Source organism: Bos taurus, chromosome 13 (genome assembly GCF_002263795.3).
Source record: "Bos taurus isolate L1 Dominette 01449 registration number 42190680 breed Hereford chromosome 13, ARS-UCD2.0, whole genome shotgun sequence".
NCBI classification, from domain to species: domain Eukaryota; kingdom Metazoa; phylum Chordata; class Mammalia; order Artiodactyla; family Bovidae; genus Bos; species Bos taurus.
This window is the reverse complement of record NC_037340.1, coordinates 76,133,595-76,158,939: the sequence shown is the minus strand read 5'-3', so window position 1 is coordinate 76,158,939 and position 25,345 is coordinate 76,133,595. Positions and strand designations below refer to the sequence as shown.

The following is a 25,345-nucleotide window of genomic DNA, read 5'->3' as shown; positions in this document are numbered from 1 at the left end:
TGCATGTCCTCGTTTAGTGATGAGTAAGGGGACTGGGTCCAGAGCCCACAGTTGGGCTCTCCCCACTGTCCGTCCTCAGTAGCACAGGTGTTCACGCCCACCCATGGGTCCCCCACCATGAATGACCACGGTTAGTGCTGAATGTCTGTGACAGGAGCCTGAACCTGATAGAGAGGGTCCCAGAGTATATGTCCCCGACAGTGTCTTAGGGACTGCTGGGAATTCAGGCCCCTCTGTCTAGGGGCCACTACAACATCATGGGCTTATGACCAAAACACTAAGTGTTTTAAAAAAGACGAGAGACAGTTATAAAGTTTGTCCTTGCTGGTGCCGTTTTTGCCCTAAAATTATGTTTCCATGTTGTACGTTTCTCTGTCCTTTAGGACTGAAAGATGGAGGAAGCTATGAGCAATACAGGTATTGCTTTTGCTTTTAAAGCCTGAGAACTGCCCTGTACGGTGACCCGTCCTGTAGTCTAACCTCAGAGGTTGCACGTGTGAGGTTGGGGTGCTGCCCTATCTCTGATCTGCCAGGGCCTGGCTCACCCACCAGCGACAGCTGTCCCCTAAAAGGCCTTCTTCGTGTAGTTCTCTGGGGGTCACTTTTTCTTTCTTGGTGATGGTTAATACTCTTTCTCCTTTTGACACTTGAAAACGTAGGCAGTTTCAGCGTCGAAAGTGGCCAGAAATGAAGAGACCTTCTTCCAAATCACTGTGAGTTGAGGAACCAGTTTACCACTAGAGAGCTGGTCTGACCCGGTTCGCTTTGCCGAGGCTGTTCCCCATGCATGCCCTTTTCTCATTCCTCTCGTCTGTCCTCATAAGACGGGAAGCAGTCGTGTCAGTCTTTCCAGTAAAATAACCTACTTGGATACACCGCATGTACTAGATCAATACTTGTTGTTCTCCACATCATCATCTCTGCTTTGGAAGCTCAAGGCCTCCCTGAGAGGCTCAGAAGCGTGTCAGTTGGCTGAGTACCAGGCATCTTGAAGGCTGTGGCTGCCGAGCTGCTCCCTGGTCCATAGTGTCAGCAGCAAGGTGACCTCATTAAATGGTTTCCAGAACACCCATGCTACAAGCTCACCCACGCTAGGGTCAGCAGAGGCTATGAGGGGCCAGGAGGCCGTGGCAACCTGGAGAAGTCACTCTGCTTTAAAGAGAACAGAATGGGATGCAATTTGAATCCTCTGACTCATTGAGAAAATGCAGAAGTGCAGATATATACGACAATTTGTTAATGGTGGCAACTAGTCTGATGTGACTTTACCTTGCAGGCCAATCACGCCCGTGGTGAGCTGCCATTTGTAACCTCCCCCTCATTTTCTATCATTATATGCATGTAAGTCTGTGTGGCTTTAACAGGAAAATAATAATGGGCCAATTAAGCATTTCTTTGGTGCAACAAGAATCAGAGTACTTCTCACATTCCTTAGCCACCATCCTGTCCAGATCCTTAAATGACATCTTTGCCAGTCACTATGTGTGAGCCAACAACTGACAGTCTAGACAATGAGACAATAGCAAGCCCTGTCTGAGGGATCTGGAATTAACTCCTTCTCAGCAGCCACATCCTTGAAGCAAAGCTGACTCAGCTGTAGGGCCGATTAAGAAATCCTTAGGCAGCATGATACACTGTCTGCTTTGTTCTACAGGGGACAGCTGTGGGAAGGCTGGGAAGGTTAAGAAGCACGAGCTGGACCTCCAAAACCAGAGGCGTCACCTGTACAATGAAAAACCCTGAATGATTTCCAGCAGACCTGTGCTGTTAGCCAGGAGGCCGAGACACACGGAACCCACCTTCAGTCAATGCGGCAGATTCTGGACGAGAACCAACGGGAGCAGTGAGACTTCCGGAAGTCCATGCTTGTCCCTGCTTTTGCTTTGGATTATACCTCACCAGCTGCACAAAACGCATTTTCATATCAAGAAGTCACCACTAACCCTCTCTGAGGGGCTCACAAGGGAAGAAGAACAGAGAGATTTTCTTGGAAATTTCCCCCAAGGGTGAAAGTCACTGGAATTTTTTTAAATCACAGGGAAAGAACCACCCTGTTTTAAATCCTGTTATTCTTTTGGTTCGTCACAGAGGAGGAGGACAGAGGGAGGAAACGGTGCACCAAGTTTGACAGTGAGTCACAGCACAAAAGACAGGAATTTCTCTCACCCTATAACCCTGGCTGCCTCTGAAGACAATGACTTCAATGTATATATGTGACTATTTACATGTAACCAGCTCGGAAACTTCTAGGGGAATCTAATAAGAAAACCCAATTTTCAAGAGTGGCGGTGTTAATAAATGGTGTGGCCCGTGTAAAAGAAACCCCTCGCAGTTGTGGACATTCCTCTTCCTGACCAGATGCCATTTCTCCCAGGATTCCTTCGTTTATCTGTCCCAGAACTGATGTTTTTTAAAGTCCTGCAAAGACAGGAAGTTGATGTATGCCCCAAGTTTTAACAAAATTGTATTTGTAAAGGAATTTTGTAGTCTACGTATTGTCATACAATGTTGAAAAGCCCAGCCAATGACCAGCACTTGGCATGAGGTAACCTTTGACATTTTTCTAAAAGGCCATTTCTTGGGAGTTGTTTTTTGGCGTGTTTGGGTTTTTTGTTTTTTTTTTTTAAAGCATTTGAGATACTACCAGTCAACATCTTTTTGGAAGGAAGACACCTTGGGTTTAGATGGTTTTTTAAAAAGGGCTATATGTGGTTATAAACTGACTAGAATTTACCATACTTTGGGAACCTTATCTGATATCACACCAGCTTTAGGATCACACTTTGTAAAAATAATGACCAACTACAAAGCCACTCACCTTAGCCAGCCCTTCGTGTACCAGGCAGTCCGACCAGTAAAGGCAGCTGTGGGAATGCTAGACTGGGAGGAGGAGGGAGAGAAACTGCATCTGGCTCCGCACATTTCTCCCTACCACGTGACCCCCTAGGCACTTGTCTTGTGTAAGCAGAGGGCCACGGTTCTCAAGATTTCTTTTACCCTCACAGAAACCTTTATCCATTAGCTGAAACACAATTTCTTATATTTTACCCTGAATTCGACTGGGATTTAAAAAAAAAAGGAAAAAAAAGTGGCACGCTCTTGGCCTTCAATTTTAAATAGAAACCTTTATTTACAATGATGTCCAAAATGATCAAAGGAGTCATAGCTTACCACTCAACTGTCTCATAAGTTAGCCCATGTGGTTTGAATTCTCTGCAGTGTAAAGCATGATTTTGATTTTTTACAAACAACATTTAATGTAAACTTGTTTTAAAGTGAATTCATTCTCAATACTGTAAGTCAATTCCTGAGAATTTAAATCTTGCTCTCAGAATGACATTTCCATCTTCTCCTTTCAAAAAAGAGAGAGAGAAAGAAAACACCCTGCTTGTGATTATACAGTCTGCCTTGGAGCTGAACGGCAGCTCCTGCTCTTCTGCAGAGGGGACAGTTCATCTGTCCGAGCAGTTTTACTACTATGAATTTCCCACTTGCAAACAAATGCATGGCTTCTGCAAATAAAAAGGGAGCTAACTGGACAGGCATATGGGTAACTGGCAACCCATTCTGTTTCCTTCTCAGCTGCATCAGTCCATGGATCACGGAACTTACAGGACAGCAAGCCCACTATGTTCTGTAGTGCCCACCCCATACACCCCAGTTCACCTCAGACATTAAATACTGATTAAGCATCCTGCTGACTGATATTTACACCTTTCCATCAAGATGCACGATTTAGAAAAATGGCATCAGAATATGAACATTAACAATGGATTTCTATTTGTTTTTTAAAAGGAAGAAATGTTATCTCCTTTATATCATTTTGATCTTTATAAAATATATATATTTATATTTATATATCTTTGGATTCAGCAAAAAAGTAGGTACTGGAAATATCTCACATTCTAAAAGCAGATGAAAACGTTACTTATACTGTTCACCCAACAGATACTAAGGTTTAAAAAGTGGTGGGAGCGGGGCGGAGGAGAGGTAGGCAGCAGAAATACAAAAAATTATCCATAAAAAATAAAAGGGGAATTAAGGTAAAAACAAATTATCTCAAAGACTGCCATCTATTAAAAGAAAATCAAAATCTTAAATTTGCACCAATGAACAAGTAGAAAATATAAAAACTTATAATAAACTTCACTTTTCTTTCATATAAAAAGGGGGTGTTGCCTTCCACTTAGCCTGGAGTCAGAACGGACTGAGAAAAAGAATACCAAAACTGAGTTTTTAATTAAAGTCAAGAAAGGTGAGAGCACCATTCTATTTCTCCCCACATACATGCAACTTTAAGAAACGTTCAGATACACCTGATGCAATTGTGTCTAAAAAGAGACTCTTACTCAGCTCTTCCTCTGTCTCCAGACCGGAGGATGCATTATCTGCAAAGTGCAGGCCCCTGGGATGGAAGCTAATGGATTTGTAGTCTTAGATTTATTTTTAACCAGGTGGGGGGGATGCGAAACTCAAATCCACTCTAGTGGTGTTTCTGGAAATACAGGTTTCACTTGGTCATACGCAAGTCAAAGAAATCAAATGATCTTACCTTCAGTGACACCTAGAAAGATTGGCTAAATGAGTGAAAAAAAATTTAACTGGCTCTCAGTTATTGCTAAGAAATGACACCAAGGCTAACAGACATTTGAAAATCATAGATAGTCTAAAAACCCCATTTCATTCAACTGCTTGAACCTGATAAAAAGTAAGCTAGGTAAAGCTTGATTTACCTTGATTCCCTAGGTAAAGGGAATCAAACTTGACTTTCTTCCCTATTCCCAGCTGACAAGTGGCAGCAGCAGAAGGGGTGGTGGAGGAGAGGGATACAAAGGCGCCCAGTCAGACCCTGGCTCCGAATCACATGAATGTGGCTGCTCTGCAGACTGAACTCTTTAGGAATAACCATGATGCTACTTCCTCCGATTCTCAGGACATCACAGTAGGAGAAGGACAAGACAGCTCAGCAGATGTGGTTTCAGCTGAGCAGAAACCACACATCAAGGATTCTACGCCTGAGATCTCAATGTGGGATTCAAGTCCTAGCAACCAAAACCTTAGAGCACTCCTAAAATGGATGAGAAGATGACGCGTTCAATTACAAATATATACATATACCATGACTTGCTATTTATGGACTGCCTAAAAATCCAACATTCTTCTTTGGAATCAAATTGCTTGATCTTTTAAAATTCTTGATTTTTTCTTAAGTTTATTTCCCCTTGTCTGTTCTCTCCCCCCAAATTAACGAAGTGCTTAGTTCTGGTAGAGAAATTGTTTTTAAAAAATGTAAATGCCTACATTTAAATGATCGCTTTAAAAAGCATTTAGATTAAGAGACTGAACAGGAGCGAGCATCTAAGGCTAGGGGCAAGGAAAACCTGTTGGCCGCAGCCCCTACCCCAGGCCACAAAATTCAGGGCACGACTTCTGTTGGTAACCTCACCACACTGAACTTACTGAAACTGACAATGTTAAATATTTAGCTTCACAAACTCTGTAAAAATGAGTTGTTGTGGCCTACAAAAAAAAAAAAAAAGGTATATACATATGTTACATCATACAATAATCTTAAAGGTCATATTTACAAAAGAAAATCTATTCACAGAAACACTGCGAAATTCTGATTCAGAATGCAGTACCTGGCCTTGGGGTTTCTGCAGTTTATTTTCAAAAAGCATTATTGCTCTACCATATAGGCAAAGGGTGAAACCAGTACTTTTCATAACAACAACAAAAATCATAGTTCTTGTCCAACAGGTAAGTTTAGACAACAACTAGGAATGTGGTTCACCATTCCTCAAGACCAAGAGAATATTGCATGTATCCATTACTTTTTAAATAAAGTGCACTCAGCTGCACGTCAGCAAGTGAAGAACTGCCACTGCTGCAATTAAATACTGTCGTCTGTTTTCCCTTCTGCAAAGCCATCTGACACCAAGGACAATTCCTGGAGGTGAAGTATTACAGGACGTTAGGGGCAGATAAAAACCCTTTTTAGGAAAAAGCCTAGGACAACCAAGAGGAGGCTGGGAGCTATCCTTAAAGGAGAACCTGGAAATGCCACCTTTATAAGACAGCCTGTGACAAAAACCCTCGAATGTGGACCATGCTCTTCACCCAGTACTGCAACTATCAAGAAACTCATCTCTTGATTTCTCCAATGTTCTCTGGCCTCACCTCTATTTTTTCCAAAGACTCTGGACAGCCAAGCAGAAAAAAAGTGACACAGGACAGTTTGTGATCAGTAACACTCCGTACCTCCAGAATCATATCCCCAAAAGGCAGAATGCCAAAAATATTTGTTTTAAACACCATGATACATAGGAGGAGGGAAAGAAAACAGGCAGATATCACACTTCAGGTTAAAATTCAGTCCTGCTCAAATGACATCACTTGAAATACCGTTGATGGAGATTGGAGCTGGTCCTTTCTTCAAAGCTGGGTGCCTAGAACAACGATTCACTACTCCCGGTAATCCTAGTGCAGTGTCTTGTACGGTGATTTCCTTGGACGTCATGGCGTAGACAGGTCAGCAATATTTCTGTTGGCAACCAGAAGAAACATGAGTAAAACACACGCTTTGTCCAAAAGAAAAGAATCCCTATGTCTCCACGGATGGCTTGCCACATGGCTCTGGCTGACTGACTCAGTCCTTAGATACCAGGTTTCTAAAAGTATCAAATGGCCCAATACCTTCAAATCAAAAGTTTTTTCAAGCATTATATATTTTAAGTTAAACATCCAAGGTAAAAATCTACCTAGGACCTTTACATTATCATTGAGGCTTTGGTTCTCTCCAGAGAACAGGAAAAAAAAATGTTAAGGGGAAGGAACAGAACCCCATACCCTATACCTGATCAGGACCCATGGGCATGCCAGCCATGGGCATGGCGTTCATGTTCATCTGTCCCATGGGACCACCGCTGCCGTTCATGTGCACCATACTGTACGCTGCAGGATTCCCCTGGTGGGCAAACTGCTGCTGGGGAAAGGTGCTGTGAAGAAAAGTGGGAAATTACCTCCTGGGTCACTTTCAAAACACAGGACAGGCACACAGAGACCACCACAATTCTGTCAGTGTTGCTATACTTAAGCAGAGAACATGAGCAAGAAAACTCAGACAGCCTGTCTTCTCTCTTTCACAGTTGTCTGTGCTCATACCCTTGTGGATATGCACACAGTAGGAAGGTGTCTCAGAATGGATGAGCCAAATAACACTCTCTAGTATCAGCCCAGGCCTTTGGATCTCCCCATCCAAACAGGCTTGGCTGCAAAACAGAGACTAATTCCCTGAACTTTCGACACATTCTAGTGGCTGACTTTCAAAGTCCCTGTTCTAGGAATTTCCCAGCAGTCCAGTGGTTAGACTCTGCACTTTCACTGCACAGGACCTGGGTTTGATCCCTAATCAGAGAACTGAGGTCCTGCAAGCCTGGTGCCACGGCCAAAAAAGAAGGCCCTGCTCTTCACCTGTTCCGGGCCAGGGTTCCTGACGGCCAGCCCTTCATTTCTGATGACTGATACATGGGTGCAGTCTGAGGATGCTGCATCATGGGATTCTGGGAGGGACCCATTCTTGATGACATCATCGCATTGGGAGGACTAGGCACTCGACCAAAGGCTGGATCTGGTTGTTGTCCCATCCCTTTAAAAAAGAAAGAAGAAAAAGAAGGTACAACGTTCAAATGGAATATCAGCTTTCTATAGAAACTTGAGGTTCCTTTTTTTTTTTAAGGTGGGGGAATGTGGTTAAGTATAAGGTATAAAGATGCTGCTGGTCAGTAATTCTTGCTTCTCCACAAGGTGACAACCAGAGCAACAGGCTTCCCATACAGACACCCCCCATCTGGATCCCCCAAAGGGCAGCCACCCCAGTGAGCTTTCTGACACTAGGACACCAGGTCACGGCCCTCTGCCCTCCAGCCCTCTTTAGAGCACAGGGCTGCTGTCCCTGACTGAGGGATGCACCCTCAAATGTCAGCTCCCCAAGAGATTCCTGGAGCCCCACTCCTTCATGCTTCTGGAACCTCACAGAGGCATGCCTTTAATTAACATGCCCAAACCACCAAGGAAAGGAACTCAGAAAGCCTACACAGCGCCTTCCTCTCACTGTTCAGCAATGGCAGAGTTCTACTACACTGGGACATACTGGGGCGGGGATGGCCTGGCCTGGTACGGCCTTCTTCCAAATTAAGATGTGAGGAACTGAAAAAACAAGACCAAGGCGGAGAAACCTCAACTATTGAACGATCATCTACCTCAATGACAATCACCTGTACACTGAAGTAGACAGTTTTGTTCTGCTATTTTTAGTTAATCTGTTTCTCTTATGAAATAGTAAGAGAGTGAATAGCATTTGTTTTCAACATACAACACATCTAGTGAACATTACGTCCTCAGGAGTGTTACTTGGGGGTAGACATGACCACTGTCAAGTGTACCGTAATTTGAAGGGTATGGAAACTGCTGGGGTGGAGCTTGCGGCATGGCAGGCCCAGCCAGGACCCCATCCATGCTAGGGGACGCAGTCACATTCGGGGGTGGACTGAAGGCCTGGGTTTGCTGCTGCTGCTGTTGCTGCTGCTGTTGCATCATCATCGCCACCCTCTGCTGCCGGAAGTGATGACTCAGCAGCTCTCTGCTGCGCTGGGCAACCATCTGAGCGTTAAGGAAACCCTGCTAACACCAGAGAAAAGAACACAATTACACACGTACAGCAAGAGTCAGCCAGTTTCACGTGTATGGTGCACGCATGACACATTAGGTATCAAAGAAAAAAATACCCAATGCTTTTCTTTATCATTAGAAAAAAGGAAATGCCCAATTCTCATTATGGTAACAGCTTTCTGACTCAGTATGGGGGTGGGTGTTGGGAGAGCAGAACAGGGACCTCCGTATTATTGGGGGCTAGGGGACAAAAGCAGCTTCCCAGGTGGCTCAGTGGTAAAGAATCCACCTGCCAAGCAGGAGAAGCAGGTTTAATCTCTGGGTGGGGAAGACCCCTTGGAGAAGGAAATGGCAACCCATGCCAGAATTTTTGCCTGAGAAATCCCATGGACAGAGCAGTTTGTCAGGCTACAGTCTGTGGGGTTGCAAAAGAGTCAGACACAATTTAGCAACTAAACAATAACACGGAGAAGGCGATGGCACCCCACTCCAGTACTCTTGCCTGGAAAATCCCATGGATGGAGGAGGCTGGTGGGCTGCAGTCCATGGGGTCGCTGAGGGTCGGACACGACTGAGCGACTTCACTTTCACTTTTCACTTTCATGCATTAGAGAAGGAAATGGCAACCCACTCCAGTGTTCTTGCCTGGAGAATCCCAGGGACGGGGGAGCCTGGTGGGCTGCCGTCTATGGGGTCGCACAGAGTTAGACACGACTGAAGCGACTTAGCAGCAGTGAACAATAACAACGGGATGAAAGCAGCCAAGTCATCAGGCTTTAACATAATTAGGAAACAGTCCTCAAAGTGAGAGAATATTTAGGAGTAGAACTTGAGGACAAACTTCTTAAAAACTGTGAAATAAAACAAAGGGGCAGGAATGAGATTCTGTTTGGGGGAGAAACAAAAGAGAAGCCAAAAATACAGCAAAGGAGTGCAGTTACATGCAAAGAAGCGTGAATCCACTCCTAAAGGCCTTGGAGTCTCTCTAAACCTCTGACGGGGGAGAGCAAGGAGGTGATGTCATTAAAGCGCTGAACAAGGCAGCTGATCTGCCAGCTAGGAGAGACCATCTCCAAAAAGCAAACCTTAATCACCTTTTTAGAAATTATCCTAGCTCAGCTGATAACAGGATGTCTGATTATCAAGAAAATATACAGGTACTGGTACTTCCAAGCACACCTAAGAGAGTGAAAACTAGGCATTTCACAGTTGTTTAACAGTATTTCAAACCACAATAAGGGATTTTCGTTTAGTCATTTGCCTTGTGCACACTATGGAAATGCCTTAATACAGTGTCCAGCATGGGCTGAAGGCAGAGACCATTAAGAACATCCCTCCCACCATGGGAAATCAGTCATCTCAAAGACTGTCACTGAGAGTGGGATTATGAATTTTTTTTCCCCTGCTGCTTTAGACTTCTTATATCAAATTCTACCCAGTGAGAATGTAGTTTCACAATCCAGGACCAGAGAAAAGTTTACAGATTTATTATTTTCAATCCCTAAAAAGTAAGTGGTAGCAGTTTCACAACACAGCATGTGATCACAAAGGGAATTAACTTTAAAAACACCAATCAGTGGTTTAAAAAAAAAAAAAAGAACCTCTTCCTCCAATTCTTCCTAGTGACCAATAGGAAAAGATGAAGGCAAGAACGAAAGTGTGACAGGACCCTGGGATGGTTTCTTACACAAGGAATTTGAGATTGTGTACTCTTTGTTTAATAAATATTTCCTGAGAGTCAAGCAGGGGCCAAGCCTTGTGCAGAGCATTCAAGCCCTCAGCACGAAGAGACGCATCCTCACCTGGGAGTTGACCTGCGGCTGCATCATGGGCCTCATCGCCGTTGCCCCGCCAGCAGTGGGGTTTTCCATTTTCATTTCAAGTGCCTGACGGCTCTGATTCAAAAACTGGGGAGAGTCAGGGTGGTTAGGATGCAAGTGGAGCTCATTAATGAGGCCAAAACAACTATCTACACCCTCGGCACCACCCAGAAAGATCGTGACAACACCTCTAAACCCATTAACCTGGCTAAGTTATGGCTAAGCTAAACCAGGACACTCTCACATTTCAAAAAGGCTGGTGCTGAAAAGCCCCTGGCCAGCACAGCAGGCTTTCATGTTCACTATCAGAGGAAAAGTGAAAGTGCAATTCTACACCTTAAAGAGTATCTTCAACAGGAACCCAAAGGATTTATAAAGTCAATTTTCCCTGGCATAATTTAGGCCACTGGGGAAACAGCTTTAATTTTATAAAAGTAACAATGGAGAAAACTACTTCTGTTACCTCTTCCTAGGTAATTTTTATTGGAAAGAAACTGTAACAAGTAAAGGGATACCGTGAACGCATTAGCACAGCTCTCCTGAGTAGCTACACTGACTTTAGGGAACATCAATGCAAGAGTCCTCAGCTCGCTGGATTCTCAGTTCACTCATCTGCTTATGTGGTTCAGTCTCCCCACATTTAAGAACTCTGCACACTCAAGATACAAAAAAATATAAACAATTAAATCCCTAAAACTTTGTTACGAACTAAGGAACAATGGGAAGAGATATTAAGAGAGCTCAAGTTTTATATCACATCTAGAAAGCAGAGGTTCCTTAAAGGGAGTACTCAAATCAATAAGGTTTCACAGTGTAGTGCAAGTCGCTCAGTCATGTCTGACTCTTTGCGACTCCATGGACTATACACAGTCATGGAATTCTCCAGGCCACAATATTGGAGTGGGTAGCCTTTCCCTTCTCCAGGGGATCTTCCCAACCCAGGAAGAACCCAGGTCTCTCACACTGCAGGCAGATTTTTTACCAACTGAGCTCAGGGAAGCCAATAAGACTTCAATCCTGTCTATTAATAGCAAGGACATTTTAATAATAAAAACTGTCTATCTCTAAGGCTATGAAGCCATCAAGAAACACTATTCTCCCCAAAGAGCAATCCTGACATTTTTTGTTTTTCAACCTGTACAGTGGAATATTCTTACAGAAAGGTATCCAATTCTAGTACAGCCACTCCCAGCAAGGAGCTGTCCACACAAACACAACGTTACACAGCAATGAAAACAAAAGGAGTTTCTTTAGTTGAGGAGGACAGAGAGCCAGTGGCGGGAGCTGAAGAACACAGTCTGAAACGGAAGAGGAAAATGAAGAGGAAGTGGCAAAGGCAATGGGCGTGTGACTGGTTACCTGCTGGCCCTGCAGCCTCTGCTGAAGCTGCATTCTAAGTTGCTTGGGAGTGTTTGTTCGGGGTCTCATGATGTTGGCCCGAGGGTGCATTCCTTGGAGAGGAAAACTGCCTTGCTGGTTCATCTGATTCATCATCGAGTTAAAAGGTGGTGACTGTCCCTGAAGATTAAAGCCTCCTTGCATCGGAGGCCCCTGCCCCGGGTATGTCTGCCCGTATAATGCTGCCTTCTGCTCCATCATTACTGCTGCTTCTTGGCCTTGGAAAGCGTCCTGTTTGGGCTCCAACGCTTGTCCCTAAACATCAAACACATAAATGAACAGTGAAGTACACATGCGGAAGCAACAGAAACCAAACCCACTAAAAGAGGTGAAAAATAAAGTCAATGTACGTGATGACGGTGCTGTGGGATTTCACCACCAAAACCAAGCTCACTGCCTGAAGCGCCACGAGAGCGGAGACCGTGCCATCTTTTAACGCTGTGCCCTAGTGCCCATGCACCACAGGGTCTCACACAGAGAGGTGCGCAAATATTTTCTGAGCCAACTATCAACAAAGTACTGAGGACCTGGAGAAATACTGTTTCTTCCAAACAAGATTTCTGTACCAACAATGAATTCTCATGTACTCTGCCCAAGAATGTTTTTGAAGGTGGTAAGAGGTAAATTTAGTAGAGACAGGTAAATCAACAACAGTTCATGTCCCCTGGGGTGTAGTCACCACATGAGCAAAACTTAAAGGTGGTCAGTCGTCCACTACTATTTGTATCTGAGAAGAAAGAAACCTATTAATTCAACAAGTATTTATTTAGTGGTATGTGCCAGGTATCACTTCTCTGCATGCTAACCACACATACAAAGTAACATCCAGCAGAAAAACTAAACACTCTGAAGGAGGGGACAGCCTGCAGCGTTAAGATAAGAAAAGCCAGGCAGGTGCTGCGTTGGCCTTTATTTTCTCGTCCTCAAGCACGGAGTGCCACGCGTGCAGTCAACACCCTAACCCACACCTCACCCCTCGCGACCGTGACACCATTCTCAATGTTCTGCCCCCTCTCGGGGCTTTCCCTGGAGGACTGTTAAGAGTTCATCTGCACCAGGCCCTCTTCTTTTCTCTCACTCTCTCTCCCACTGGTGACAACTGTCAAGTGTCTGTCTCTAGCTCCAGGGCCTTGGACTCTCACTGTGCTCATGCAGAAGCCCATCCAACATCTTAACCCAGAAGGCTCAGGCATCTCAAACTTAGCATGTAGAGGACAAAAGGCATGATTATCAACAGTTCTTCCTACAGAAAAAAAAAAAGCCCAATTCTCCTTCAATCTTCACTACTCACCAAAACACATGGCAACATCATGTACCCGGAACTAAATGCCAGCACCTCGATTTCTCACAGTCTCCTTCCCAAGTGTGCAAGTGCACACGTGTGCACACACAGCCCAAGTCCTGCCAGCTTTTCCTCAGTGACGTATCGGATAGGCTTCTCTTCCTACAGTCCACTGCCCAAGACACCTCTACTCTGTGCCTCTTCTAGACAGCAATCTGACATTTCTGTTTACAAAGTAAATCATACTATTAATATAACACACCTGTATTTCTCTTGCTAACCCTGCTAAAATGACAGCAAACAAGTTAAAAGGTAGTATGTATCAAAAAAAAAAAGAGAGAGAGAGAGAATATTGAAGGCAACAAGATACAAAAATTTGAATAGGCATCTGGTAGACAGAAAGGAGAAAACTGAGAACCATTTACTTGCAGAGAAAACCCTCTTGAGGCCTGAGCCAATGTCTCCCGTGGAGCTAGGGCAGCACTCCGCTACGGACGGCAGAAGGTCAAGGAGTGCGCCCAGACAAGGGGCGGATCAGGAGTCTGAGCAAGAGCAGGGAGCCCCCCAGCTCCAAATGGCTGTATCTTCCACCTACTTCCACAAGGCCTTGGTTCAGGGACACCAAGCCCAGAAGAGGGGAGGAGCAGGGCAGGGACTGAAAACAGGGAATCTTAGATCCTTATAATTTCCAGTAAATTTTTATATTTTAGAACTTTGTATCTTAAGCACTATAGGATCATCAACTTGCCTCCCCATCCCAGCCCCCAAAATGCAACCAGGTAATTTAAAAATTTCTAGGCAAGAAAGAGTGTTTTCTAGAAAATCTATATAAAATTCTGTATGGGGGATGGGGGCAATGACAACTCAACATGCTGCAGTCTGGGGGGACCTGAAATAAAGGCCAGTCTCCCCACTCCCACTTAGTCACTTTCAGTGAAGACAACTGATCCTGCATTCTTAAATATAAAAAGATAATCAAGGATCACCAGATAACTTGATGATGAAAGCTTCCAATATCAAAGTGACTCAAACAGGAAGTAACTTAAAAGTACAGAAGATTAAAAAAAAAATAAAAAGCCACCACCGAACCCATGTAACACCCAACATGTCAACAGACATCCCAGAAAGATCAGGAAAAAAAGATTAAAATCATTGAAGAAATATTTTTAAATGCCCCCAAACCAAAGGGAATATCTGCTTGTGTATTAGTAATACACAACAGAATGAATGAAACAAGACCCATATCAAGACAAAGAATCATGGAATTTCAGAGGGAAAAGATTCCTACATAATTCCAAAGAGAATAAATGGGTAACACACAAAAGTAGAGGAATCAGACTGGAATACGACTCAAGGACAACACTGGATGCCAGAAACTATGGAACTATTTTTTCATAAGAGGAAATTATTTTCAACTTAGAATTTCTGACACAGTTACACTGAGGGTAGAGACTGTATGTGCCCATGTGTATGCAGTGGGTACAGGCATGGGGGTGCTTGCTGAACAAACAGGATATAAATACAGACATAAAATTTCTTATCTAAAATGCCAAAACAAATTTTAAACTCTAAAAAAAAAAAAAAAAAGACTAAAATTTTTTCATTAGTACCCAGTGTATTTTACAGCAAAACCTGGCCTGAACCTGTATGAAGCAATACATAATCTCTATAATATCCCACTTAGTGTGATTATGTATTTTGCTGTAGAATTATTAGCTCGTTTGATCACAGGCTACTGCCCCAAAATTATAGTATTGCTTGAAATTTATAAAGAGTATTTTGTAATATACAGTGTACCAATGCACCATTCTAACCTTCTAAAATCCCCAAATTCCTCAATTTCAAAGCATATCTGACACCCAGGTTCAGATAAGGGACTATAAATGTGTAGTCAACTTTCAAATCCAGGAATCAATAGACAGAATGAAGCTGGTAAAAGCAATAGCTGCATAAGCATATTTCTTAGAAGTATTATCAAAATACAGAGGTGAGTTTCACTATCTTCCAGTGAGGCAAATGACTGTGGTTCTTCCATAAGCATATTTTTCTATCATTTTATTTTTCATTTAAAAACAGATTACTTTGCTAAAAAATAAAAATTACAACAAAAAAAGGAAGACCAGATTCAGCAGAGTAAGGACTCTGCTGACAATCCTTCCATGGCTTCCTAAGACACAGAGAAAGTACCTCCCCCAGCTCACACCACTCCCTCTTTGCTCTTGGCAACCTCAGCCACTTCCTAGAACCCACAAGCTCTTTCCTAGCTAAGCACCTTTGAGTTAGCTGTTCTTCTTCTAGACTATCCTTCCCCTAAGATGTCTGCCTAGCTGGCTCTTTCTCATCCTTCAGGTATCAACTTATATGTCACCTCTCCAGAAAAACCTTTCTTATTCGAACCAGTCCCCATTAATCTCTATCTCATCAACCTGTATTTGAAAACAGAAACATTTTTAAACTAAAGAATGAACTATAAACAAGCTCCCGCTAAAAGAAACTTGGCAAACTATTTATAATACACTGGACAAGTTAACCGTCATCCTGTAAACATGTTTAGAGACGTTTGAATATCCCGCCCCACCCTAAGAAAAGGTTCCTTAAATAAAATGGTCTCATAGCATTACATGCCTTTCCTAGTACCTGCTCCTTCATCATGCCTACTTCCATCAGTGTGGTTCCATGCCTGAGCTCTGAGGGCAGGAAATTAAGTTGTTCACTATTGCTCCTCAGTCTCCAAGAAAAGACTGATTGGTATACACAAGATAAGTATTTCTAAACAAAGGAAAATGAAAAGTCGAAGTTGCTCAGCCGTGTCCGACTCTTTGCCACCTTTGGACTATACAGGAATTCTCCAGGCCATGGAATTCTCCAGGCCAGAATACTGGCGTGGGTAGCCTTTCCCTTCTCCAGGGGATCTTCCCAGCCCAGGGATCAAACCCAGGTCTCCCACATTGCAGGCGGATTCTTTACCAGCTGAGCCACCTGGGATTCAACAAGCAAATTAATAGCTAAACAAAAAGCACCATTTGAGATCAACAACATAAAATCCCATTGGAACTATTAAACACATCTCAATCACCAGAAAACACAAAATATGTTCAATCTTGCTAAACAGATAAATATGATTTAAAACACGAATCTGTGTCGGCCATTAGACTGGCAAGAACAATCATGTTCAGTACTTGTCCAGTCACTTGCTCATTCACACCGTGGGTTCTCTCCTCTTTGGGGGCCGGGCCAGCAGTGCTGGTGAGGGGTACAGACTGTAGCCATCACATGCTGCTGTAGAAAAGCAGCTGTGCAATCGTTCAGGAAAACCACCCGAGAGTATGTAGATAAACCTCTAAAATAAGCACTCTAACCCAATTATCCTTTCTCTTGGATTGTGGCTAAGAAAACAGCCTCCGTGAACAAGATGGATGTAATTCACAGAATTATAACAATACTTAGGAACAATTACATTTTCATCAGTAGATAACTGGTTAAAGAGTGTTTAACAAAATGGATATTATCTGACCATTAAAGATGTATATGTTAAACAAAAAAGATGACTTTCTTAAGGTAAAACAGACCTCCAAAGTATATTTAGCCTACTCTCTTTTTATATACATACACTCAAAAGTTACTTATGATTCTTTGTGCCAAGAGTATGGAGGATGTTCAACTTTTTAAAAACATATGGACTTCCGTGATTGTCAGATTTTTATATAAGCACCATTAACTATTTTATCATGAGGACAAAGACGCTATTTTCAGCTTCGGTAAAATCCCAGCAGCAGTTAGTTTCCTGGTCCTCATGTGACCCTCACGTCCTCCCCCAGCCAGTAAGACGCCACTCCTCCCCAGCAGGGTCACAGACGGCTGGTACCCCCAGGAGGACATCATCACTGCTCTGCATTTCTCACCCACCCTTTAAAAAGCTCTGTAGAGTGCTGCCACATTAGAGTACACACGTTTTTATACCTGTCTGTTTCCCCAACAAAGCCTGAGAACCAAGACCATTCCCCGCTTATCACTGAACACACAGACTGAAACAGTGCCCCTAAACATGCATCCTATATATGAAAAGATCCACCACAAAATTTATGTTTCAAAAAATAGATTCATAAAGGGCATATTTTCATACAGCTGAACAGATGACTGCAAACAGGAGATGGTGGTGTTGAGATGGTCACAGATTTACCACTGTAAACAGGTTTTGTTTACCACAAAAAAAAAAGTCTGTCTCCTCAGGGTATACACTCGTCTGCTAGGTAGTAAAGAGAAGTTAATTATAAAAATAAGGATTCAATATTATAACATAAGCAAAAAGCAGCATTTTAAAAACCGCATAGTGGTTTTAACTGGATCATTTCTGTGGGTGCCTAAAATGTGACATCTTTATAAAACAGCAAACTGCTGTTTGTTCTATCACAATTAAAAAGTATTTTCTAAATTTAATGCTCATATCCATGAACACAGTGCTTTATCATAAGGAAAAGGAAAGATTAGGTGCTGTCATACATGGCTTCTCTCTCACAGACACACCTTCTCCCCTAGTTCCATGGTACACAAGTTCAGGAATGCCCAGAGCTCTGTTACACACACACACGCACGCACACCACACACCACACACGCACGCACACACTCTTCTACTTCCATGGTACACACACATGCACTTCTACTTCCATGGTACTGCTACCTACCTGATTTACAAGTTCAGGAATGCCCAGAGCTCTGTCAATCTCCTCCAGGCCTGTGGCATCTGTGTTGCTCAAGAGTGTGTGCAACTGGTCCAACAGTGCTCTTTCATCACTCTGGCCTTCTAGGTTAGAAGGTGGCCCAAGGAGATCATCCAGGGAATTCCTAAGAATTGGCCTAAAAAGAGACATGTAATCAACTTCAATGGTGCCTTTCCTCTTTGGAAAAAAAGGCAAAGTAACCCCACACGATATTTTTAACATGCAGTAACTCAAATGATACAAGTATTCATTATAAACTAACAGAACAGCAGACTAGAACAAGTGGCATCAATTTAAATTCAAGACCCATCATTCTAAACCTCACCAGGTCATCTTCAACCACCATATCCTAGCTCACAACTTCCAACCCCACCACCAAAATGTAGCTGCTAGATATTTAGAGGACAGCAGAGATTTGGCAGGGGCAGGGAGAAGGATGGGAGGAATGCAGAGGGCAGTGTTTTCAAGACCCTACTAGAAGAGAAGTGACAGTTAGGATACTTGCAGGTTGGAAAAATCAAAAAAAGAAAGAAAAAAGGGAGACATGCTGAACTGAGTCTGGGGATCTACCAAAATAACCTGGTTTCACACATGGCCCACAGAGCTCACGTACGACACACCCCACACACCCACAGCAATGCCACAGCTTTCCAACATATCACAGGAGCATGGAGCTAGACAATATATCCAGCCTCAGAAAAATTCTGTGATGAAACTATTCGCTCTCTACCGAGCAGAGAAACAATCAAGCTAATAAACTCAAGTAATCACACTTCCATCTTTTCAACAGATCAATTCGTTTTCATTTGTTTAATTTATTGTAGAACTCAAGTTAAAGCTGACATTGACAGAGGGCCTCTTTCATGCAAATGAGTTACTGACCAAGCTGAAAAGTGAAATACAGGCCTAATCCACAAAAATAGAAGAGCGCTTTATTTTACTTCCACCTTCATCCCTGAAATATTTTAAACAATTTTAAAAAAGAATTATCCAATCCTTAATAATGAACTTTTCAGAAAAGCAAGGCTCACCCTCCGAGCACCATTTATCTTGTCAAACTAGTGCTAGCTTATACCCCTCTGCGTGGAAGAGGACTGTTACATTATGAGAGACAACTGTGGCACACGGAAGCTCCAGGCATGACCACTCGACCGTCCTGATGGCTGACAGTACAGTGCTGTCTCTTCCCTCTCCAGTCACCACCACTGCCTGCTGTCTCGGCGTTATTTTACACACAGATGGCAATGAGTACCTCATTCATAGAGAGTTTTTCTCATTCTCTTCCAGGTTTGTTCCTATGCTCTAACCCCCTTCTACATAATCCAATGCTTCCATTCTCTATAGAGCCACTTAATAAAGCCCCACCTATTTTGGGTCCCATGAGGGCCTTGTTCCATGGACAACATGCCATCTGGCCAGGAACCAGGTTGGTTTGATGGTGCTGCTTGGCCATAAGGACTGACCCCCATCCCCATGGGAATCTCACCAGGCCCTGGGGGAGCAAAAAAAAAAAAAAAGGTGGGTGGGGTAAATGTTCAAATAAGTCAATGGCCAAAGTTGGCCTAAAACATCCAGTTTTCTTTTCTTCTGAAGGGGCTACTTACGCATCTGAAGCATCTGTGGCTGTGGCTGCTGCTGCTGCTGCTGCTGCATCACTGGTCTCGCACCTGGGATGCTATTGGACCGAAGTGGCATGGCGGGCATCGAGCCACCCATGGCAGGTCTGGGTAAAGAAGCATTATAATCAGTTCCTGGTCTCCCCATGGCATTTGAATTCACAGGTTCCATGCGGCTGGCCTTGGAGCTCGGTAAGCCCCAATCTCCTGAGGAAGGCGCCTGATTCACAGTCACATTTCTGTTTGGCCCACCTGAAACAGAAATGATGAGGTATTTTCCATATTGGAAAGAAATTCTTATGTCATACAGATGCGATCATTAAGACACAAGATCCTTGACAAAAAAGTGCTTTGTCATTCTCAGATTAGGGCTGGCCAACAATTTCTAACGGGCCACCACAGGCACACCTTTGCAATACTGTGCTTTGCATATACTGCCACTTTTACAAGCTGAAGATCTGTGGCAACCCTGTGTTGTCATATGATGGCTAGCATATTTTAGCAATAACATGTTTTTAAGTTAAAGTATGTACATTCTTTTTGATACGGTTCATGAGTTTCTAACAGCAAGTATACAGATGTGATTTGCCATTCTCTCCTCTAGTAGATCACGTTTTGTCAGAACGCTCTGCTATGACCTGTCCATATGGGGTGGCCCTATACAGCATGGCTCATAGCTTCATATCAAAAAGATATGACACCAAAAGATGAGTCCCCCAGGTCTGAAGGTGTCCAGTATGCTCCTGCGGAAGAGTGGAGGACAACTACTAACAGCCCCAGAAAGAATGCAGAGGTTGGGCCAAAGGGAAAACAACACTCAGTTGTGGATGTGTCTGGTGATCAAAGTAAAATCCGATGCAGTATAGAACAGTATTGCATAGGAACCTGGAATATTAGGGTACACGAATCAAGGTAAATTGGATGTAGTCAAGCAGGAGATGGCAAGAATAAACATCGAGATCTTAGAAAACATTGAACTAAAATGGACGGGAATGGGTGTATTTAGGTGACCATTATATCTACTACTGCGGGCAAGAATCCCATAGAAGAAATGGAGTAGTCCTCATAATCAACGAAAGAGTCTAAAATGCAGTACTTGGGTGCAACCTCAAAAATGAAAGAATGATCTTGGTTCATTTCCAAGGCAAGCCATTCAACATCGCAGCAATTCAAATCTATGCCCCTACCAATAAGGTCGAAAAAGCTGAAATTGATCAGTTCTATGAAGACCTAGAAGAATTCCTAGAACTAACACCAAAAAAAGATGGTCTATTCATCACTGGGGATTGGAATGCAAAAGTAGGAAGTCAAGAGATACCTGGAGTAATGGGCAAGTTTGGGCCCTGGAGAACAAAATGAAGCAAGGCAAAGGCTAACTGAATTCTGCCAAGAGAATGCACTTGTCATAGCAAACATCCTGTTTCAACAACACAAGAGATGACTTTACACATGGACATCACTAAATGGTCAATATCAAAATCAAGGTGATTACATTCTTTGTAGCCAAAGATGGAGAAGCTGTATACAGGCAGCAAAAACAAGACATGAAGCTGACTGTGGCTCGGATCATCAAACTTCTCATATCAAAATTCAGGCTTAAACTAAAGAAAGCGGGAATAACCACTAGGCCTGCCAGGTAGGACTTAAGTCAACTCCCCTATCAAAATACAGTGGAGTAATGAGTAAGACTCAAGGCATTAGATCTAGCTAACAGTATGCCTGAAGACCTATGGACGGAGGCCCATAATATTGTACAGGAGACAGCAAACAAAATCATTCCAAAGAAAAGGAAAAGCAAGAAGGCAAAGTGGTTAACTAAGGAGGCTTTACAAATAGCTGAAGAAAGAAGAGAAATGAAAAGCAAGGGAGAAAGGGAAAGGTACATCCAACTAAATGAAGAGTTCCAAAGAACAGAACAGAGAGGCAAGATGGCCTTCTTCAATGAACAGTACATAAAACTAGAAGAAAACAAAAGGAGAAAGACCAGACACCTCTTCAGGAAAACTGGAAATATCAAGGGAACATTTTGCCCAAAGATAGGCACAATAAAGGACAGAAATGGTAGAGACCTAGTAGACACTGAAGAGACAGAGATGAAAAGAATACAGAGGAGAACCATAAAAAGACCTTAATGAACCACATGACTATGATGGTGTGGTCAGTTACCCAGAGCCAGATGTTCTCGAGACTGAAGTCAAGTGGGCCTTAGGAATCTTGCTGTTAATAAAGCTAGCGGATGCAATGGAATTCCAGTAGAGCTATTCAAAACCCTAAAGAATCATGCCATCAAGGTGTTACATTCAATATGTAAGCAAATCTGGAAGACCTAGCATCGGCCACAGGACTAGAAAAGGTCAATCCTCATCCCACTTCCCAAGAAGGGTAGTACTAAAGAATGTGCTAATCATCGGACAATTGTACTCATCTCCCATGCTAGTAAGGTCAAGGTTAAAATTTTGCATGCTAGGCTTCTGCATTACGCTAACCAAGAACTTCCAGAAGTCCAAGCTGGGTAGAAAAGGAAGAGGAACCAGAGATCCGACTGCCAACATTTGCTGGATCATAGAGAAAGCTAGGGAATTCCAGAAAAACATCTATCTCTGTTTCAATGACTAAGCTAAAGCCTTTGTGTCGATCATAACAAACCATGGAAAGCTCTTAAAGAGATGGAAATACCAGACCATCTTATCTGTCTCCTGAGAAACCTGTATGCAGATCAAGAAGCAACTGTTAGAACCCTGTATGGAACAAGTGATTGGCTCAAGATTAAGAAAGGAGCACAACAGCACTTTCTGCTGTCACCCTGTCTGTTTAACCTATATGATGAGCAAATCATGAGAAATGCTGGGCTGGATGAATTACAAGCTGGAGTCAAGATAGGCGGGAAAAACATCAACAACCTCAGATATGCGGATGATACCATTCTAACAGCAGAAAGCGAAAAGACTCTTGATGATGGTGAAGGAGGAAGGTGAAAGAGCCAGCTTAGAACTAAATATTAAAAAGACTAAGATCATGGCATCTGGCCCCATTACTTCAAGGCAAACAGAAGGGGAAAAGGTGGAAGCAGTGACAGATTTCCTCTTCTTGGGATCCAAAAATCACTGCAGATGATGACTGAAGCCAGGAAATCAGAAGACAGCTGCTTCTTGGCAGGAAAGCTATGAAAAACCTAGACAGTGTGTTGACAAGCAGAGACATTACTCTGCTGACAAAGGTCCATACAGTCAAGGCTATGGTCTTCCCAGTGGTCACGTACGGTTGTGAGAGCTGGACCATAAAGAAGGCAGAACGCCAAAGAACTGATGCCTTTGAACTGTGTTGCTGGAGAAGACTCCTGAAAGTCCCTTGGAAAGCAAGGAGATCAAACCAGTCAATCTCAAGGGAAATCAACCCTGAACACTCATTGGAAGGACTGATGCTGAAGCTCCAATATTTTGGTCATCTGATGTGAACAGCCGACTCACTGGAAAAGTCCTTGATGCTGGGAAAGATTGAGGGCAGAAGGAGAAGAGGGCAGCATCAGAGGATGAGATGGATGGATGGCATTACCAATGCAATAGACATGAACTTGGGCAAACTTCGGGAGATGGTGAAGGACAGGGAGGCCTGCCGTGCTACAGTCTATGGGGTCACAAAGAGCTGGACACAAACAACATTCTTTTTTAGACATAATACTATTGCACACTTAAGAGACTACAGTATAGGCTTCCCTGATGACTCAATGGTAAAGAATCCACCTGCCAATTCAGGAGGATCCCTGGTTTAATCTCTGGTCCGGGAAGATCCCACATGCCTTAAAGCAGCTAAGTCCATATGCCACAACTATCGAGTCTGTGCTCTAGAGCCTGCTGCTGCTGCTGCTGCTAAGTCGCTTCAGTCGTGTCCCACTCTGTGCAACCCCATAGATGGCAGCCCATCAGGCTCCACCGTCCCTGAGATTCTCCAGGCAAGAACACTGGAGTGGGGTGCCATTGCCTTCTCCAATGTATGAAAGTGAAAAGTGAAAGTGAAATCGCTCAGTCATGCCCGACTCTTCGCGACCCCATGGACTGCAGCCTACCAGGCTCCTCCGTCCATGGGATTTTCCAGGCAAGAGTACTGGAGTGGGGTGCCATTGCCTTCTCCGGCTCTAGAGCCTAGGAGCTGTTAAGTACCGAAGTCTACGTACCTAGAGTCTGTGCACCACCACAACTGAAGCCACCACAACGAGAAGCCCACACACCACAACTAGAGACTAGTGCCCATTCGCCAAAACTAGAGATAAGTCCACACAGCAATGAAGACCCAGCACAGCCAGAACTATATAATTCAAAAAAAAAAAAAAAGTGAGACTACAGTATAATGCAACCTATTATGCACTAGGAAATCAAAAATTCACGACTTGCTTTATTGTGAAGACTCCACGTCCCCAATGCAGGGGACCCAGGTTCAGTCCCTGGTTGTGGAACTAAAATTCCACATGCCACATGGCACAGCCAAAAAATAAAAAGAAAATGCCTTGGACAGAAAGCCTCCTTGAGAGTTTAAATCACCAAGACACAGAATAAGCGAAGGATGCTCATAAAAGAAACATGCTCCTGTTATTCAAAATCCTATTTAACTCTATTTCAGTGGCTGTAAGTATTTTAAATTTGCTTTTCCCAAAAGAAATTTAAATTAGACCCTGATGCTGGGAAAGACTGAACGCAGGAGGAGAAGGGAACGATAGAGGATGAGATGGTTGGATGGCATCACTGACGCGATGGACATGAGTTTGAGCAAGCTCTAGGAGTTGGTGATGGACAGGGAAGCCTGGCATGCTGCAGTCCATGGGGTCACAAAGAGTCAGACACAACTGAGCGACTGAACTGAACTGATATTAATTAGAAATAACATACCCATATTTGAGCCGTAATTTTCCTGATTATCCATCATTCTTGGATTGCCGCCCAACATGGGTTGCTTTGGTAACATGGGGAAAGCACCAATATTCTTTACTGGAGGACTTGAGCCAACGGAAACAGGACTGTCTAGAGATACTGCCCGGTTATACGGAGGACGGACAGACTGTACAGGCTGCGGACTCCTCAAACCTGTTAAAAACACAGAAGCATGATACATAAGTATCTTCTGATGGTGCAGTACATAATTAAGTACAAAACATAAATACCAATACCACCCACCCAAGAATATCTTTCTTCCCAAAATGAACACTGTCTTTTTTTTACAAAATAAACACTTAGCACCAAAAGAAATTCAAAAGAATAAAGAAAATTGGCCTCCTATTTCAAATAAAGTAAAAAAACAAGAGTCCTGGTGTTTGCTGAAGTACTGGGCACTTTTCTACAGCCTGACATAGTCATTCACATTCAGCTTCACTTTATATTAAATAGTAAAGATTTTACCAACGTTTCAAGGTCCTGGAAGTTCTTCAATATGCATACTTAAAGTTTAAAATTTTACATTTAAATATAACCAGATAAGTTGCTTCTAGTCAAATAAGGACTATAACATAAAGTTTCCAAATTTTTTTCCCAATCCATTAGACTGATCTAATTATCTATGCATTATAGTTGAGGAAACAGTGCCACTAAAAATGAATAACCACCTTTCCAGATAATTGTGGGATTACTCTTTTTCAATTGATACATGTAATATATCCTTGTTACGCTGATGAATCTAAAAGTACTCAGGTACAGGCAAAAAGTTAGGTGAAACCAGCAAACACCAAAGTAAATTAGTATCAAAGGACAAGTTTTGATTTGCTTTTTAATCTGATTCTCTGTGGCCAAGACAAATAAAGGTACTAGTAAGGAGCTAGAACCTACGACTCACCTGTAGCAACCAAAGAAGAATATT

The 25,345-nt window shown here is 43.1% G+C and overlaps 2 protein-coding genes across 23 annotated transcripts in view; one reads left to right on the top strand and one right to left on the bottom strand.

Annotated features, from left to right (window-relative positions):
- Nucleotides 1-2,584, top strand: part of SULF2 (sulfatase 2) — a 125,842-nt gene extending 123,258 nt beyond the window's left edge. For 6 of the 11 annotated variants that reach the window (XM_005214758.5, XM_005214757.5, XM_005214756.5 and 3 more), the window contains 3 exons: nt 384-417; nt 660-713; nt 1,655-2,584. In XM_005214758.5, coding sequence (XP_005214815.1) covers nt 384-417; nt 660-713; nt 1,655-1,685 — 119 coding nt within the window. In that variant the 3' untranslated portion in view covers nt 1,686-2,584. The remainder of the gene's footprint in view (nt 1-383; nt 418-659; nt 714-1,654) is intronic. The other 5 variants (XM_025000701.2, XM_025000702.2, XM_010811497.4 and 2 more) reach the window with 2 other exon arrangements.
- Nucleotides 2,585-3,105: 521 nt separating this feature from the next.
- The window catches only part of NCOA3 (nuclear receptor coactivator 3), a 119,098-nt gene continuing 96,858 nt past the window's right edge, over nt 3,106-25,345 (bottom strand). For 7 of the 12 annotated variants that reach the window (XM_059893070.1, XM_025001291.2, XM_025001293.2 and 4 more), the window contains 10 exons: nt 24,385-24,579; nt 19,493-19,756; nt 19,254-19,380; nt 17,853-18,024; nt 11,850-12,143; nt 10,473-10,577; nt 8,445-8,682; nt 7,474-7,648; nt 6,857-6,998; nt 3,106-6,544 (listed from right to left, as the gene is read on the bottom strand). In XM_059893070.1, the coding sequence (XP_059749053.1) occupies nt 6,533-6,544; nt 6,857-6,998; nt 7,474-7,648; nt 8,445-8,682; nt 10,473-10,577; nt 11,850-12,143; nt 17,853-18,024; nt 19,254-19,380; nt 19,493-19,756; nt 24,385-24,579 (1,724 nt within the window). In that variant the 3' untranslated portion in view covers nt 3,106-6,532. The remainder of the gene's footprint in view (nt 6,545-6,856; nt 6,999-7,473; nt 7,649-8,444; nt 8,683-10,472; nt 10,578-11,849; nt 12,144-17,852; nt 18,025-19,253; nt 19,381-19,492; nt 19,757-24,384; nt 24,580-25,345) is intronic. The other 5 variants (XM_025001296.2, XM_025001295.2, XM_005215050.5 and 2 more) reach the window with 1 other exon arrangement.